Genomic DNA, 15,911 nt, shown 5'->3' with positions numbered 1-15,911 from the left:
TCTCTCTCTCTCTCTTTCTTTTCAATCTTTCTTTCTTCACGGTCCTTATTACAATTATAGCATAATCATTTTTACCTCATGAATGGCTGTAAAGGCCAGGGACTTTTCTCTACTCCCCCCTGGCCTTTTTCACACTTAGATACGATTTTTAACACTTTATTTATTTGCTTTTTCACTTTGGTTTCTTTCAAAATTTTCTTGCTTCCTTATATTAAAATAATACAAGTTGAAACAGATAACCCTGAAAAGACACAAACAAACATAACTCTCTTTATAATATGTATATATAGATTTTTTATTTATTTTAAATTTCTTAATAACATACTTACCAAAGATATTGTGTTGATAAATAGATATAAAGATAGGGACAGTGGTCCAGCTTAGTCTATGGCTGACCGACTTTGAGGAAGCCGTGTAAGATAAGGAGATATAGATAGAGAGAGAGAGAGATAGAGAGAGGAATTGAAATATTCTCTCTAGCTAGCTTTCATTTTCTCTTTGGCTTTTCCTTTCAAGTTTCAAGTAGCTAGAGTGAAGAAGATGGTTTGCAATATGAGCCTGATTAAGATTCTTAAAACCAATTTTCTTTGTTTTCAGTGAAAGGAAAGGATTGCGTATACTCTGATTTCTCGGATTAGATTTGCAGTTCAGCTTTTTGGTTTTTTCTTTATTTTGGTAGTGTACTTTGTAGCTCCAGTGAAATTGTTCTTCTGGTTTAGCTAGTTTAGGATACAAAAAGTTTCTTAGAATTCAGCTCCAAATGATGTCTGAAGATGGGATTCCTGTTCCCTCCACTGTCGGAGGGTTTGTTCAAGAACTGAACTCAAACCCTAACCCTAATCCAAATTCAATTCCATTGAAGAGAAAGAGAAGCTTACCAGGAACACCAGGCAAGCATCTATTCCTCTATCTGCTTCATACCCAACTCTTTTCTGTTCTTTGTGTTTATGTTAACAAAATTTATTCACATCTTTTCTTAAGTAAAATTATTTTTTGTTGAAGCAGATCCAGATGCAGAGGTCATAGCTTTGTCACCAAAATCCTTAATGGCAACAAACCGATTCTTATGTGAAATTTGCAACAAGGGTTTCCAGAGGGACCAGAACTTGCAGCTTCACCGACGCGGCCACAATCTTCCATGGAAGCTAAAGCAAAGAACAAACAAAGAAGTTCGCAAAAAGGTGTATGTTTGTCCAGAGAAGAGCTGCGTGCACCACGATCCGTCAAGGGCGCTAGGAGATCTCACTGGAATAAAGAAGCACTTCAGCCGAAAGCACGGCGAGAAGAAATGGAAGTGCGAGAAATGTTCTAAGAAGTATGCGGTGCAGTCAGATTGGAAGGCCCATAGCAAGATTTGTGGGACTAGAGAGTACAAATGTGACTGCGGCACACTTTTCTCCAGGTATTACTTCTATATTTTGTTCCTTGAAATTCTTTACTTTATATGATTTGTTTGTTGAAGAATTTAATACACTCACGTAGATGCTTTCATGGGCTTTTTCTATTAGAATTTATTGCGGTTTGACTAAAAGGATCTGTAAGTTTATATAGTTATATATTTAACGAAGTTGAACTGGGGTTTGTGGGTATAATAAATACAGGAAGGATAGCTTCATAACTCATAGAGCATTCTGTGATGCTTTGGCTGAAGAAAATGCAAGGTTCACTTCAGTTTCAGCTGTCAATCAAAACTTTAAACACGATTTGATTAATGGAACAATATCGAATCCTCAACTAGCTGGAATCCCCCAATTACCCTCAGCCTTTCATCCAGAATTTGCTGGCTCCGAATCAGTGAGCAATCTTATAGCAGATGGGCAAAAGCCAAAGCTACCACTGTGGCTAGACAATGCTGCTCAGCTCAGACAAATTGGAATTACAAATAATTCTAATGCCTACTTAGCAAGCTTGCCTGAATTGGTTCCAAATGCATCTATGAGTAATATGTTTGGATCGACCTCTCAGATGCAATGGCTTAATAAGTACCCAGAAGCATCCTTTACAAGTGCCGATCTCACTATATCATCATTGCCAAGGGTACTAAAGGAGGAACAAGAAAACAAAGGAAATTTGTCGGAAAGTGGAGTTACTTTGTATCCTAATAATAACCAGAATCAGCAAACAGGACCAGGTCACATGTCAGCCACTGCACTTTTACAAAAAGCAGCCCAAATAGGATCTACAAGGAGCAATCCATCATTCAACGGCACAGCTTTTGGGTTGATGAGTACATCTCATTCACATGTGTCAAACAGTAGAAATGAAGTTCAGAAAATTTTCAGGCAACAAAATCAAGCTGGGAACATGAACGAATTGTTAAATTCTTTCCCTTCTTCAACTCCAAACACCACAGTTGGAGATGGGTCAATGTTGGTTAATTCAAACTCAAGCTCATTCTTGCAGAATACCAAGAATTTGGAGCATTGGCTAATGTCAAACAATGGAAAGCATGACCAACACGTTCCAGCTGGAAAGCACCATGCCAGTTCAAATGAAGTTGAGCGCAGTCTAACTAGAGATTTTCTTGGTGTTGGTGGTGATGCAAGCAGGCCCTTCTTGCAGCAAGAGCTAGCTAAGTTTGCTTCAATGGGTTCAGCAATGGACTTGAGCCACTACACTAGTGGGCATCATTGAACTCCAATGAAGGTAAGCCCCTTGATGTACTATATGATTTCATGACACTAGCTAGTTTATGATAGCACATACACTGAGAAATTAGAGTAGGTGATCGATCCTGAGTTGAATATCCGTGGAAGCAAGCGAGTCAACTTGGGAGAGAGTGAGAGAAAGAGAGAGATAGTGAAGTCTTGTGAGTAGTCAGGGAAGAAGAAGAGGGCCACAATGAAGAGACTGAACAAAAAATAGGGAGATGGCAATCAGAGATTCAGAGGGCAAGAGAGTAGTCGGGGCCCTCCATGCATGTAGTAGTACCACTTTTCTCTTTTATCTTTTTCCCACAAACGTTTGATAAAAACGTTGTGAGACGAAATTGCTCGTGACTGTTTTCCTTTTCCTGTACGTCTATGCCTGCCAGTTGCTATTCCTTCCAACTGTGACGGCTGTGAACATTTTTCCACTGTGGATTTGAATTTTAAATAAAGGGTTACAGGTCACTTCTAGCTTTTTCACTCGTTTCATTTGCTCCCACGTTGAGTCGAAAATAATTGACAATCATGATGGAGAAGACTAATTTGATCTCTGAGATGGCTTTTGGCTTTTTTTAACTATAATCTATAATAATGTCAGTGGGAAGGCCAAACTAATAATGTCAAGTTGGCTTTTGCAAAAACGATAATTACTGCCATTTTTAGTCTCTGTGATGTTTGGTTTAGGAAATTCTATATATGCACACTTACGTTCAAATATTATAATGTTATTTTCTCAAAAAAAAAAAAATTATAATGTTAAAAATTTAATGATGTTTATGCTTGGCCAAATTGTTAAAAATGTTATAACTGTATTTGGAATTTCTAGAAAACACTGAGAAATTATTATTATTATTATTATTTCAAAAGTAACCTAGTACAACTTTAATTTGACTTAAAATAATAAGGACAATCTATTCATTCATGTGTCCGAGAAGAAATTACATTGGACTCTTCCTTTACGTACATATGTAACTGTCAAAATGTTCACTTGGTTTTACATTATAAAATAGAGTTTTTAATTAGGTAGAGTTTGACAGTGAGAAAATTTGGAGAGAGAGAAGAATGGAGGGTAAGGAAGAGAAGAAGAGTAGAGAGGATGGAAATGGTTAACCTTTCCCTTGTTTGATGTTTTAAAAACTTTTGATATACCTCTCTCTTTTGTAAGGATGCTTTAAAAATTAAGAGAAATAGAGTGGTTGAGGAAAATGGTCATATAAATTGAAAATTATAATCTTGCTAGTTTATGAAAATAGACATAGGGGAAAAATTAATAATTTAAGTTTTTTTTTAAAAAAAAAAAAACTAAATACATATAATCTTGCTAGTCTATGGTACCAAATGTTGGATTATTAAGAGGTAACATATTCATAAAATGAGTGTAGTTGAAATGCAAATGTTAAGATGGATATGTGGAAATAGAAGGAAAGATATGATTTGAAATAAGGATATTTGCTTAAAAATAAGGGCTAGCTCCTATTGATAAAAAGATGAGAGAGAGTCTTAATATGGTTTGGTCATGTCTAGAGGAGAGTGACTAATGCATTGAAAAAAAGAAGAAGAGTGAATTGATCCAAGTTATTAAGGGAACAAAATGTAGAGAAAGACCAAAAATCACATTATTAGAGGTAATAAAAAATAATTCATGTCAATTAAAGAAGTAATAGAGAATATGACTTTAGAGAAAATAAAATGGAGTAAAAAAATATATATGGTTGACCTTGACTAACCTGTTGAGAATTCATAACTAATCCCAAAATTTTGGGACAAAGACTATGTTGTTGTTGTATGTGTCTATATATATATAAATTTTCCTTCTCCACGCCCTCCAAATTCTCCCAATTTGTGGGAGTTAAAAATGAGATATTTGGAGGGGGTAAGACACCTATCTTCAAAACCTTTTTTTAAGGGTGTCACACTCATTACTCTAAAGGGAGGGGGGGGGGGGGGAGGGATTGTTACTATGACATAATGATTCGTTAGAAAAAACACAAATATTATACATTTTATTACAAATTGACATGCCAAATTTTTTTTTTTTTTTTTTTTAAGGAAAATGTCTTTGAAAAAATTGTTTATTATATTGTTAACGTGACACATCAATTGTATTCATTAGAATGTTAGTTTATATATATAAAATTGGGTTCAAGTTATATCTGGTGTAACTTTAAGCAATGTTTCACTACCTAATAACTTGTTATAGAATTCATATTTTGAAAATCTCACCGTTGAATTACATGTTATATATGTTCTTAACATTCAGGCCAATTTTCATGTCAATTGGATTTTATTTACCATTCAATCTATAAACTTATCTTTTATGCATTATTTTAAACTACAAAAACTTGAATTTAAACAATTGATTGATGACATGACTATCTATCTTTGATCATCTTTAAATTTTGTAAGTATGGAGAATATACAAAGGTAATATAATCTAATAGTGGATTTGTCAAAATGCGCATAAAATTAAAAAAATATTAAGTGGTGTAACATTGCTTAAAGTTATACCAGGTGTAACTTGAACTTAGCCTATATATATATATATATATATATATATATATATTGGTCTCATTGTAAATTCAATTTCTATCGAATTTTGTATGTTCTAATTAGTTTAACTGGTAAAATCTCTTATTGTTGAATAAAAGATCTTGGGTTTAATCCATTACTACACCAAAAACCAATTAATATCTTGACTTGATGATAAAGAACAATTGCATTATAGGCAACACACTTACCCACCATATTCGCTAGGCATTTATTTATAATGTAATTCTTATCCAAAGTATTCAAGGAATTTTTTCCCAAAATGAATGCTCTAAGTTTAATGACAGATATATTATAGAAACTTCACAAAACGCAGATATAGGAGCTGGAAATGCCATGAACGGAATGAAGATACTCCAACTGGGCTTACTGGAGTCATTTGGATCTTGATCAAATGGTTATGGTATGCTTAAAGATACTTTGTTGGCCAAACTACATTTTGGTCCCTCCAAAATTTATATTTACTCTTAATTTTAATTTCTTTAATTTAATCATTGGAGTTTAATATTAATATCCATACTTATATGCATGTGTATGGCCACGTCATCTACCCAGCTCACTTAGAACAATGCCACATCATCTATTTTGTTCGACCATTGCGAGGTCTGCTTGTCAAATTATCTAACTAGTTAATGTAGACCATCCAAACCATTAGAAAAAAATCTTGGATCACACTCTTTTGTACAAAAATTCTAATGTGATAAGTGGAGAAAAAATAATGGATTCATGTGAAAGTAATAACCAGTAAATCATAATCTGCCACTTAGAATAGTTGTGAAAAAAATGTGGTAAATGATGTGGTACTAGAATTACTCAAATCATTATTTACCATTACCCACGAAAACAAAAAATTAAGCAAAATTGAGTCCACTTTAATCACAAGGAACACACCATAAAAAGGAATGGAGGAACCAAGAAACGGGTATGTCACCAAAAAATTTAACGAAAATTATATTAATTTCTCCTTTAATACGCTTAGCAGCTGATTTAAGCATCAGAGTACAAGTGGTATCGAGAGACCACACCAATGTCCTTTTCTAACTCCTTTTTGCATGCAATATTAATTCTCTGACTCAATTGTAACGATTTGAATCATTAGAGTTAATAATAATTGTTAATTTAAAGTGTCCTTTCAAACCTGATAAAATTACTTCAATTACATATCATTTTAATGGAAAATTATTGAATATTTCAAAAATATCATAAATACGTACTCCTCACTTTCATATGAATTATGGATCCTACCATAAATTTAATTAGTGAAATCTACAGAGTTATAAGAGAGGGGAGAGTATGCCTTTGATCTAAAGTAATTAAGTTGTTTTTGTGTAAAGTTCAGTGAGAAAAATGAAAAGAAATTTGAGAAAAAGATGGCCATATTTTCTCACAAGAGACCATAAAGTTCAACAGTACCAGCATTGGTTCAAAAACAAAAAAAAGCATTGGTTTGCCTTCAGAAACTGGCATGGCATGGTACAAATGGAACAGGGAAAGATGGAAAGCACTTAGTGCATCACGACCAGTCAATCCAACTCAGTAAAACCACACAGAACAAGACAAGTGAACCCCACCAACAGTATGCCCACCTTGGTGTACATACCATCAACTTCGCTACCGACCAAAAAAGAAAAGGTAAAAAACAAAAATAAACCAAAAAAAAAGTATTCCTTTGGTCACAAAGAAAATGCTGCAATATTCACAGCCATTCCAATGTACAACCACATTCCATTCAGGATGAGACTCTCTGCACCGGACTCATTCACTTTAGTAGCAACAGGAGGACTTTCTGCCGGTGCCGATACTGTAGGCTCATAACCACTAAAAATATCCAGTGGAAGAAGCACTTTGTCCACTTGATAAACAATCAAGTTATCATCTGAGTATAATGTTTTGCCTAGTGTGGCCTTGACAACGCCAGTGGCAAGCTGAACTTGCTTGCCGGAAGAAGTCACATTCAGTGGGAACTCACCTTTGCCTATACCTCCGGCTTGGGTCGGCACTGGATTGCTCAAAGTTTGGAAGTTTGACAGAGTAACACCAGTTGCTAAGATATGAAACTGTATAAGTTGGACCTTTTGTAGGTCAGTGAGAGAATTTATAGTGCCCGATCGAAGGTCTGAAAATGCCTTATCGTTTGGAGCAAAAACAGTATAGCCACTGGTTGATTTCTGGACCTCCCCGTTGATTTGGTCAGACATTCCAGTGCTCTTTAAGAGGCGGATAAAGACGGTGAACTCACCCGGCTTGTCGAGGATTTTGAGAATATCGGGAGTCTGGGCTATAGTTTTGGTGCAATGGAAGAGAAAAATAAGTACAAGTGAGAAGGAAAAGACAGTCTGTTTAGTCATCTTTGTAGTTTATGTTGAGAGGTGGACTTTTTATTCTCTCTGGAAATCTGGAAATGCAATAGTGATAGTGGTGCTTGAAGTTGAAAGAGTACTTGATATGTGTGAAAGGGAGGAGAGGGGGGTTTTTATTAGGGCTGGGAGAGAGTGAATTTAGGTGAGAGGGTACAATTCTAGTTGCAAATCCTTAGTTGTTTGCAGCTTATCTGTCCCGGAAAGGTGGAGGAATGAATGGATATAGAGTGAGATTTTGCTATTTTAGCAACTAGATTGCTTGGAAAGACAGGAAAAAGAGAGTTGATCTCAATTAATTGAGTTTGTTTGTAGGCAAATAAAGATGTATATGATTGCTTTGCTTTCACAGACTAAACAAAAAGATAGTAAATGGGGCACAAGAAAAGGGACTTGACAATCACAGCCTATAAATTCCATACATGCAATGGCAATTCTTTTTTCTTTTCCTTTTTTATTTTTTATTTTTTTATAAAAAAAATTTCCCTCTTCTTTAATTTTTTATTTTGACCTTTTTAACCTATATACTATACTTGCTATTATCTTCACATAATCATTTCAGCTTATTATGAAGTGATAATGAAGCCTACAGTATATTAGATCTAAAAATATTCGAATTCTAATGATAATAAGGCCCATCTTACTATATATTATATAAATTGACGTTGATTAGTGTTTAAGATAATGCTTTGTCCTTTCAACTAACTTTAGGTTGCGTGGAGCAGGCACTGATATCCATTCTTACAATTATTTGGTACATTAATTTTTTCTAAAAAAGAAGATTTAGGCTCGTCTCAATAAACAGGACTTGAAAGTGGAACAAGGAGGTTCGTTCCTGTATTAGCCTCACCAGACCAATAATATTCATGGAATTGAGTCTTAATGAGAACTCACTATACTTTATTGTGCCACAAGAGTATCATATATATATATATATATATATATATTTCTGATTTTTAGTAAGATATTGTTCGCATCTACGGACAGAAGTGCGCAGATGTTATTTGTTTTAGGTTCATTTCTTCTTGATAACGACCTCAAGTTCATTTTCACTAACATTGCATCAACCAGGTAGAACTTCCATTCAAATTTTTAAAATTTTTTTAATTTTTTTTTTTTAAAATCCTATTAAAGCTACATGTTAGATTTGATTTACGGGCAACATAAATTGAATATAGCCATGTAGGTGGGGAGAACAAAGAAGCATGCGTACGTGTTGCTGCAAAGATTCAAATAAGCACAGAGGTCGGATGTCCTAGCTATAAATTAAGAATGAGCAACTCACTAGATCATAGACCAATTAGTGGGTTAGTCTGAGGCACTCAAGTGTTTGGTACAGTAGATTTTAGAGAGGATAGAAAAAAAAAAAAAAAAAAAGTGAGAAAATGAGGATTAGAAACTTTTTGGAGGGTATTTGGTTGGGAGAGAGAGAGAAAGGGAAAAGAGGTAGTGGGGCCTAGGTGTTTTCTCCCCAAAATTGGGAGAAAGCTAGAGGGAGAAAATGAAGCACTTGGTGGGACGAAAATGCCCATGTGCAAGTGCGCATTTTGTCCACGCCGAATTGCGTGTTTTTTTATTTTTATTTTTATTTTTTTAATTATTATCCCCTTGCACATACATAATTTTTTTTTTTTTGTTAAAAAAATGTGTTACCTTTTTGTTTGCACATACACAATTTTTTTTGCTAAAAAAATGTGTTGATTTCTTTGTTTCATTTAATAGAAACATAATTATAAATTTATACCAATTTCACTTTTCCATCCTTTTATTTTTCCTCTCAATCAAATAAATAAATTTTCCATATTTCCACTTTTCCATTCTCTCAACCAAGCACAAATAAGAGAAAACTAAATCCCTTTTATTCTCCTACTTTTCTATCCCCTCTTAATTTTCTATACTTTCACTTTTTCAAAAAGGCTAAAACCAAAAATGATAAAATTTCAGCAAAGAATGCATACCTCTTTATACTATTCTATGAGTAATGCTAAGTAAATCACATACTTGTGGACATTACCCATGGACATTACCCTTTATTATGGGGGATAGACCTTTTCCTGTCTTTATGCATTTAATGTTGACGGTGATAAGTATCTATTAATTATTGACAAATTAGATGGTGTGGGGGTCGGGGGTGGGGAAGGGAGCTAGATACCCTCCTGCTAGGCTTCTACCTAATGGGGCAGAAGGTTAGACATCGAACCTACCGTAGGCCTTCCTAGATTTGACCTGGCACAAAATGCCTTAGTTTAGGGGCCAAGTTGACCAATGTTGTAACTAGAGCTTTTTCTGTGGTCGATTAGGATAGCTTGAGACTTGGTCAAAGCTATGCAAGGATAGTTGGACCCGACTCGCTGACATGTGCTCTTAGTTTTGGGCCTTGGCTTCATTGGATTGGGCTAGAAGGATTAGGCTAATTTGGATTAGACCTTTCTGCATAACTCTTGGGGGCTATCCAACCTAAGCCTACTGTATAGTCACCAAGAAATAGAATTGAAGGTGCATGGGTTTTTACCAAGTCAGATCCTTATAACACTTGACTTTACATGTATGCATGTAAGGGTCAAGGAAATGGCAAGGCTAGGTGAGAGGCGCTGCATTCCAAGGCACACCAGCGAAGTATACTAGGGATACAACAGATACAACTGCAAGGTCATAAAGATAAGGGGGACACTCTCTGATGTACTGTGCAATATCCCGAGCACTACCTTGATTTGTATCAGTCCAACCCTAAAATTGTGTTGCACCAAGCATCTTCATTGGTCAGTAGTTTGCTTAGGTAGCACAGTACATACGTGTAGCATCCTCAATGGCTTGAGGGAAGGACAACCCACAATTATGTCTCCCATGACCATGGCTGGCATTTTCTTACCTCATCAACTCCTCTCTCTCTCTCCTTCCCAACAACAAATATCGTACGACTGCAAGCTGTCCTTTGGATCAATACATGTTCCTAATTGTGAGGGGGTGGAGATCACAGTCGTAATGGTGAGTGGAGCTAGGTTCCTTTTTGTTGAATCCAATGTGTTAGATTGTCAAACCGTGAACAAATAAGTGTCTTGCATGTGTTTTTGTAAAAATTTGAGGTCCAAGACAAGTGCCCAAGACTGCTCAATAAAAACTACAAGTTTAGCATTCTTGATATATGTATCAATACATGTTTGATAGATCCAAAATCTAGATACATATCACGTAACTCGATAGATTGAGAATCGTACTAATAGAATTCAGATCCCGCTCAATTAGTCAGCTAAGCTTCTAGGGTTTCATGCCTCTAAAGCGAAGCTATTAAAGAAAACCTAGGTGACGTAAAAAAAAAGTAATTTTTTTAGAGCTATGGATTGTACACCTCAGGTGAAGGTTAACCGAATTCTCTCAAAGTGTCAATCGGTGATTCAAGATTGACAACTCAAGCTTCCAATTATTCTTTGAAGTTATTGCCATAAATTACATACTAGCTACAATGGAGAATCTTCAAGAGGTTCGTGAATTCATAAGCGAGTACGTGTTCACTTTCAACAAATCCACAAATAGAAGAGTCTAATGATTTGGAACTATATGGGGTTATCAATAAAGTCTACATGTGGTATCAATGTAATCAGGGTTAAATCTTTTATAAACTTCCATTCTCTTTTTATTGATTATGTTTTTTTTTTGAAGTTGGTGATTAAGCCTTCCAGAGTGTTTTTCTCGGATAGGGTTTTTTCTTTGCCACTATATTGTCGTCTTATTTTATTTTTGTTGTTTAGGTTTTTGAAATTTGGTGCTTGAACGATTAACCAAAACTGAATCTTTAAGCATAAATTGGTTAATTAATTCATCTTGACTTTAAAATTGTATTTTAGCAACAACAAAGGGTTAAAATTTTCCCAACATTTGGTATTAAAGCCATGGTCATGAGTTTGAGTTGTGGGAGCATCATTGTAAAAGGGAGGGGGGCTCATTGTAAGGACTACAATTTGAATCCCTACGATTTCTCAAAAAATAATCTCACGAGGCGTGATGTCAAAGGTCTCAATTATCATTAATTGATTTTGAGGCAAAATTGATGAGCTTAGTGTCTATCTTCGATGACTGAAGAAGAGGTTTATCATCCTCTGGATGGTGCTTAAAGTTCTGTCTTTGCTATTGATCTAGATTCTAATGCCTTTACAGGTGCTGATGATTAAGACCCTTTTTCTAACATGACAAAAATGAGGAATGTAATTGTAGGGCATAGTGACAAGGGGAGAGTTTTTTTTATTTACGTTTTGATCTTCATTCATATGCTAGTTTAGTAGTTTTTGTTTGTAAACATGGGGTTTGTACTCATGAGTTTTTAAGACCAGACACTCCGTTTTATACCCCTTATGACTTAAGCCCATGTTCCTTAATAACAAAGTCCTAGAGGGTCTATTCCTAATAGTTCATAGCCAAGCAAACCCTTTGACTAGAAGAACTCAAAAACTGAACCAAAACCCACTTAAACCTTAGCTTTGCGCATGTAGTATTGGCTTCTTGCATAAACAGCCTAAAGGTTGTGTGTATAGGATATTGAGCCTGTGTTCGCAGGCTAGAGTTGATAGAGCTGTTATGAAAGAACCAGCCAATACTCATTTTATAGTGAATTTATTAAACACTGATACCCATTGCAATTGTACAAACATGATGATGCAGAAAATTAAATGTGTAGACACCTCATTTCGTTCCGACCTATATCCAAGCCCTTCCAACAATGAGAAATTAAATTCGCTACCAAAATGATCGACACCATGTGTGGAGTCCACTGATTTAATAGAGCCCAAAATGTGATCCAAAAAACCAAGTCTGAAGCCCAAAATTCAAATTTTAAGCCCAAAACCCTTTTTTAAGCCCAATTTCTAGAAGCTTACAAAAAGTTCATACTCATTCTTATAAAGGCGTGCGTGCCTTTTGTAAGCTAATTTTAAAAAGGCTTACAAAGAGTACATACATACATGTATGGATGCATATGCAATTAATTTAATGTGTACGCACTATTTTGGTCAAAAGCCTAAAAATTGGCTTTTTCCTTTTTTGGTGGGATTTTTGGCAAAGTAGTCAATACCATACCGGTACCGGCCGTACCGGCTAGTATGTACTGTACCGATATGTATTCTAATATTGAAACATCAACATTTCGTACCGGTTTAAATACCGGCCGTACCAGCCATGTACCGGCCAATTTTGGGCAATACTGGCCAGTACAGATTTTTTTTTTTTTTTTTTTTTTTTTTTTTTGTTTTGTAATTTTTGAATTTTTGTTGGGGCAGAATGGTAACTTATTTGCATTAACTTATTAGTATTATTTGTTTTCTTAGTATGCAATTGTAACTTTTAAGGTTTCTATTTTTTATATTGTGTTTTTTTTTTTAATTGATACAAAAGTCTAAAACCATGAATAATTAGTTCTGAAATAAGGAAATGTTTTATGGTAAACTTTTATATTTATTATAATATATATATACACACACACATACATACATACATACATACATATATATATATATATATATATATATATTTATAAATATAAAAAAATAGCGGTAAACTTGAAACGGTACACCGGTATTGACCGGTATCCGAAATATATCGTACCACTGGCCAAACCGGTACAGCCTCTGTTACGGTATTAACTCCCTTGATTTTTGGTCAATTGATCTGGCCGTTGATTGATTAAAACATCCTATAATACAAAACCCTAGCCTCCACTAAGTCTATGAATACCCCTACTTTTCACCACCAAAGAGATCCCAACTTGGACCCATAGTGGAAGCTCAGTGAAAACCACTCCAAAATACTTATTGAGTTTCTAAGAGTGTGAAGACAGTTTTTATGAGCACTTGATTGAGTTTTCAAACCCATTGGTTATTAGAAAACTAATATTTGTCTCATGATTTCTTAATCACACTAACATTTTTGTGATCCTATAGAAACCATTTCACTAGTCTTAGGTTTCTTCATCAAAACCCCAAATATTCACCTTTATCCAAGTTGTGGTAGTCGATTTCAGCCGAGGGACTGGTCAATTAATCTACATCCTGGTAAGGTGCTAAAGGGGTGAGATATGGGTCTTTTTGATGTAGAATAGACTGCTATGGACTTTTTGGATTCTCAAGCGTGCTTGAAATCACTATAGACACTGCATTTTATACCTCTTACAACCCGAGCCCTTGTTTTCTAATGATGTTAAAATTTTAAAGCCCAATGTTGGTTTAAGGCCCAATCAGTTTGAAATTGACTTGAGAAAAGTATTTTTGGAAAATATAACTCTTTTATGAATAAAATAAATCTATTTTTGGAAACTTAAGACCAAGAAACCCTAAGGCATGTGTACTCATACACGCGTATACGCACGCATGTCTCTAAGCTACATACATAGGCCTTATGCATGCGTATGCATACACAGGCTTGCACATGCATGCTAGGGTTCTAGAAATTATGAAAGACAAGTTTTTCAGCATTAAGTGCGAGGTTTGGAATGAATCCCATATTGTCTGGGAGTTGTTCTAAACCTCATTTTTTCAACTATATAAAGCCATACATAGTAGCTTTTCAAAACACACAGAAAATCTTAAGAGAAAACATAAGATTCACTAGAAATAGAGAATCAAAGAGGGAGTTTTTCACAAAACATCCTCAAGTCAATATTTTTCTGACCTTGATCTTGGAGTTTTAAGATTACTAATCACTACTTTGTTTTTTTGTGATAGATTTGACTAAGGGGAATGGTCAAAATCAAGCCAAAGAGCTTTTGTTTTTGAGGTATAAGTTCTAAACCTTCTTTTTCTTTTCTTAGCATTTTCTTGTTTTGATTTTAGGTTTTTTTTTTTTTTTTTTTTTAGTTAGCTATGCTATAATATGTCTTCTTAGTTTAGGTTTTTGTTAACTTTTTATATGAAGCATGTTAGGTTGTTAGATTTGTTAGTTTAATTTCTACTTTATTTTGCTATTCTTGCTTTTTTGGGTTAGTGTTTTAGGGCGTTATGCGTATGCATGCTCTCTACATGCAAACGCATAGTCGAAGTATGTGTACGCATACAACTGGGCTGCATTCGCAGGCCTTATGTATACACACGCATACTTATGCCTAGAAATCCTAATTCAACCATTTTGCTTTTGTTTCTTCAATTCTCTCATATAATTTGCCTCTGCCTTGTTCTTCCTTATGTTTGTAAGTCTCTATTTCTCTGTTTGTTTGCTTATTTGTCTTTAACATGTTAGATTAGGGTTTTTTTTTTCAATGCTTTCTTTGAGATGTCATGAACATGCATATGTTATGACCATGCATTAATGCATAGGAGCTACGGTGCAGTAAGGTAAGTAAGGTAAGTAATGCATTCACATGGACATGCATTTTGGTTTACCTTGATAATAAGAATGAACATGCTTGGTTGGATTCTTCGATGCCTATCACATGTTTCTTTGATGCCATGCCTATGTTTCTGCCTTGATTTGATATATGTGTTTGCTACTTTGGATGAAATAATATGAGATGCATGATAGATGTATATTAGGTTTGATGTGAGTTGCCATGATAGATGTATGTTAGGGTTTGGGATTGTAAAGTTGTAATTTACAACTATGTATTTGTTGGCTTTTATTCCATGCCAAATTTGATTGTAATTTTGTTCAATCTTATGTACCTTGTATTTCATATGGGTTTTATTTGTAAGGGTTGTGTGTGAGAGAAAGAGAGTGTGAAGACTCAAGGCTAATTGAAGATTGAAGCTATTTTCACGAGTAGCTCGCGAGTAAGCTTCCTGCAAAGTGATGCATGTGCCCTGCACATGACTGGAATGCGAAGAGTCAGGACAGGATGGAGACAGTTGGTTTTCGCGAGTGTCTCACAGGTAAAGCCTTCCCGCGAGACACCCACGAAGCATTTTGTTTTGCCAGATTGTCATTTCTGATACACTCTATCCTTACGCACACTATATATACCCCCATTACCCACATATGTTAAGGAGTGCTTCTAAGAGAAAACTCTAGCCACAAACATTGAGAGTTAAAGATTGTTATACCTATAATTCTCTACAAAATTATTTGTGGATTTTCCTCAACTCCTACCTCTCCATTTCCATACCATTGAGAGGTTGATAGCCCAAATACTTACCACACCCTTTCAGAGTGTCAAGTGAGGTTTTGGTGTTGCTGGGAAGCATTGGAAGAAGCCAGGCTTTGGTAGATACAATCGGGCGTATTGCGGGATCCGGAGAGCTAGACAAGACATTGTTCCGAGAAGCCTTGTTGGAATAGGAGATTGGAGGGCTTAGGTGCATTGGGTAGACTAGGCTTGGAAGGTCTTTTGTTATTCGTGTATCCCAACTGATTGTCTAGTGGATCGATTATTGCTTGGAGGGTG

General features: G+C 35.2%; 2 protein-coding genes across 2 annotated transcripts; one reads left to right on the top strand and one right to left on the bottom strand.

The window, feature by feature from the left end:
* Positions 1 to 401: 401 nt before the first annotated feature.
* On the top strand, positions 402 to 3,130 carry LOC115983736 (zinc finger protein BALDIBIS-like). Its single transcript, XM_031106503.1, has 3 exons — positions 402 to 890; positions 1,006 to 1,402; positions 1,602 to 3,130. The coding sequence occupies exons 1-3, from the start codon at positions 761 to 763 to the stop codon at positions 2,632 to 2,634; spliced, it is 1,560 nt and encodes a 519-aa protein (XP_030962363.1). The 5' UTR covers positions 402 to 760; the 3' UTR covers positions 2,635 to 3,130.
* Positions 3,131 to 6,559: 3,429 nt separating this feature from the next.
* LOC115988422 (fasciclin-like arabinogalactan protein 11) lies at positions 6,560 to 7,765 on the bottom strand. Its single transcript, XM_031112019.1, has one exon. It carries the CDS (start codon positions 7,541 to 7,543, stop codon positions 6,869 to 6,871), a length of 675 nt encoding a protein of 224 aa, XP_030967879.1. The 5' UTR covers positions 7,544 to 7,765; the 3' UTR covers positions 6,560 to 6,868.
* Between the last annotated feature and the right edge of the window lie 8,146 nt (positions 7,766 to 15,911).

This window comes from Quercus lobata, chromosome 1 (genome assembly GCF_001633185.2).
Source record: "Quercus lobata isolate SW786 chromosome 1, ValleyOak3.0 Primary Assembly, whole genome shotgun sequence".
NCBI classification, from domain to species: domain Eukaryota; kingdom Viridiplantae; phylum Streptophyta; class Magnoliopsida; order Fagales; family Fagaceae; genus Quercus; species Quercus lobata.
This window is presented reverse-complemented; position numbering and strand designations above follow the sequence as displayed.

Bases quoted from the DNA above. Each gene is read 5' to 3' on its own strand.
- LOC115988422 (XM_031112019.1), bottom strand. From the start codon at position 7,543: ATGACTAAACAGACTGTCTTTTCCTTCTCACTTGTACTTATTTTTCTC.
- LOC115983736 (XM_031106503.1), top strand. From the start codon at position 761: ATGATGTCTGAAGATGGGATTCCTGTTCCCTCCACTGTCGGAGGGTTT. The intron at 891-1,005 runs GCAAGCATCTAT...TTGTTGAAGCAG, and splicing joins AAGCTTACCAGGAACACCAG to ATCCAGATGCAGAGGTCATA. The intron at 1,403-1,601 runs GTATTACTTCTA...TAATAAATACAG, and splicing joins TGCGGCACACTTTTCTCCAG to GAAGGATAGCTTCATAACTC.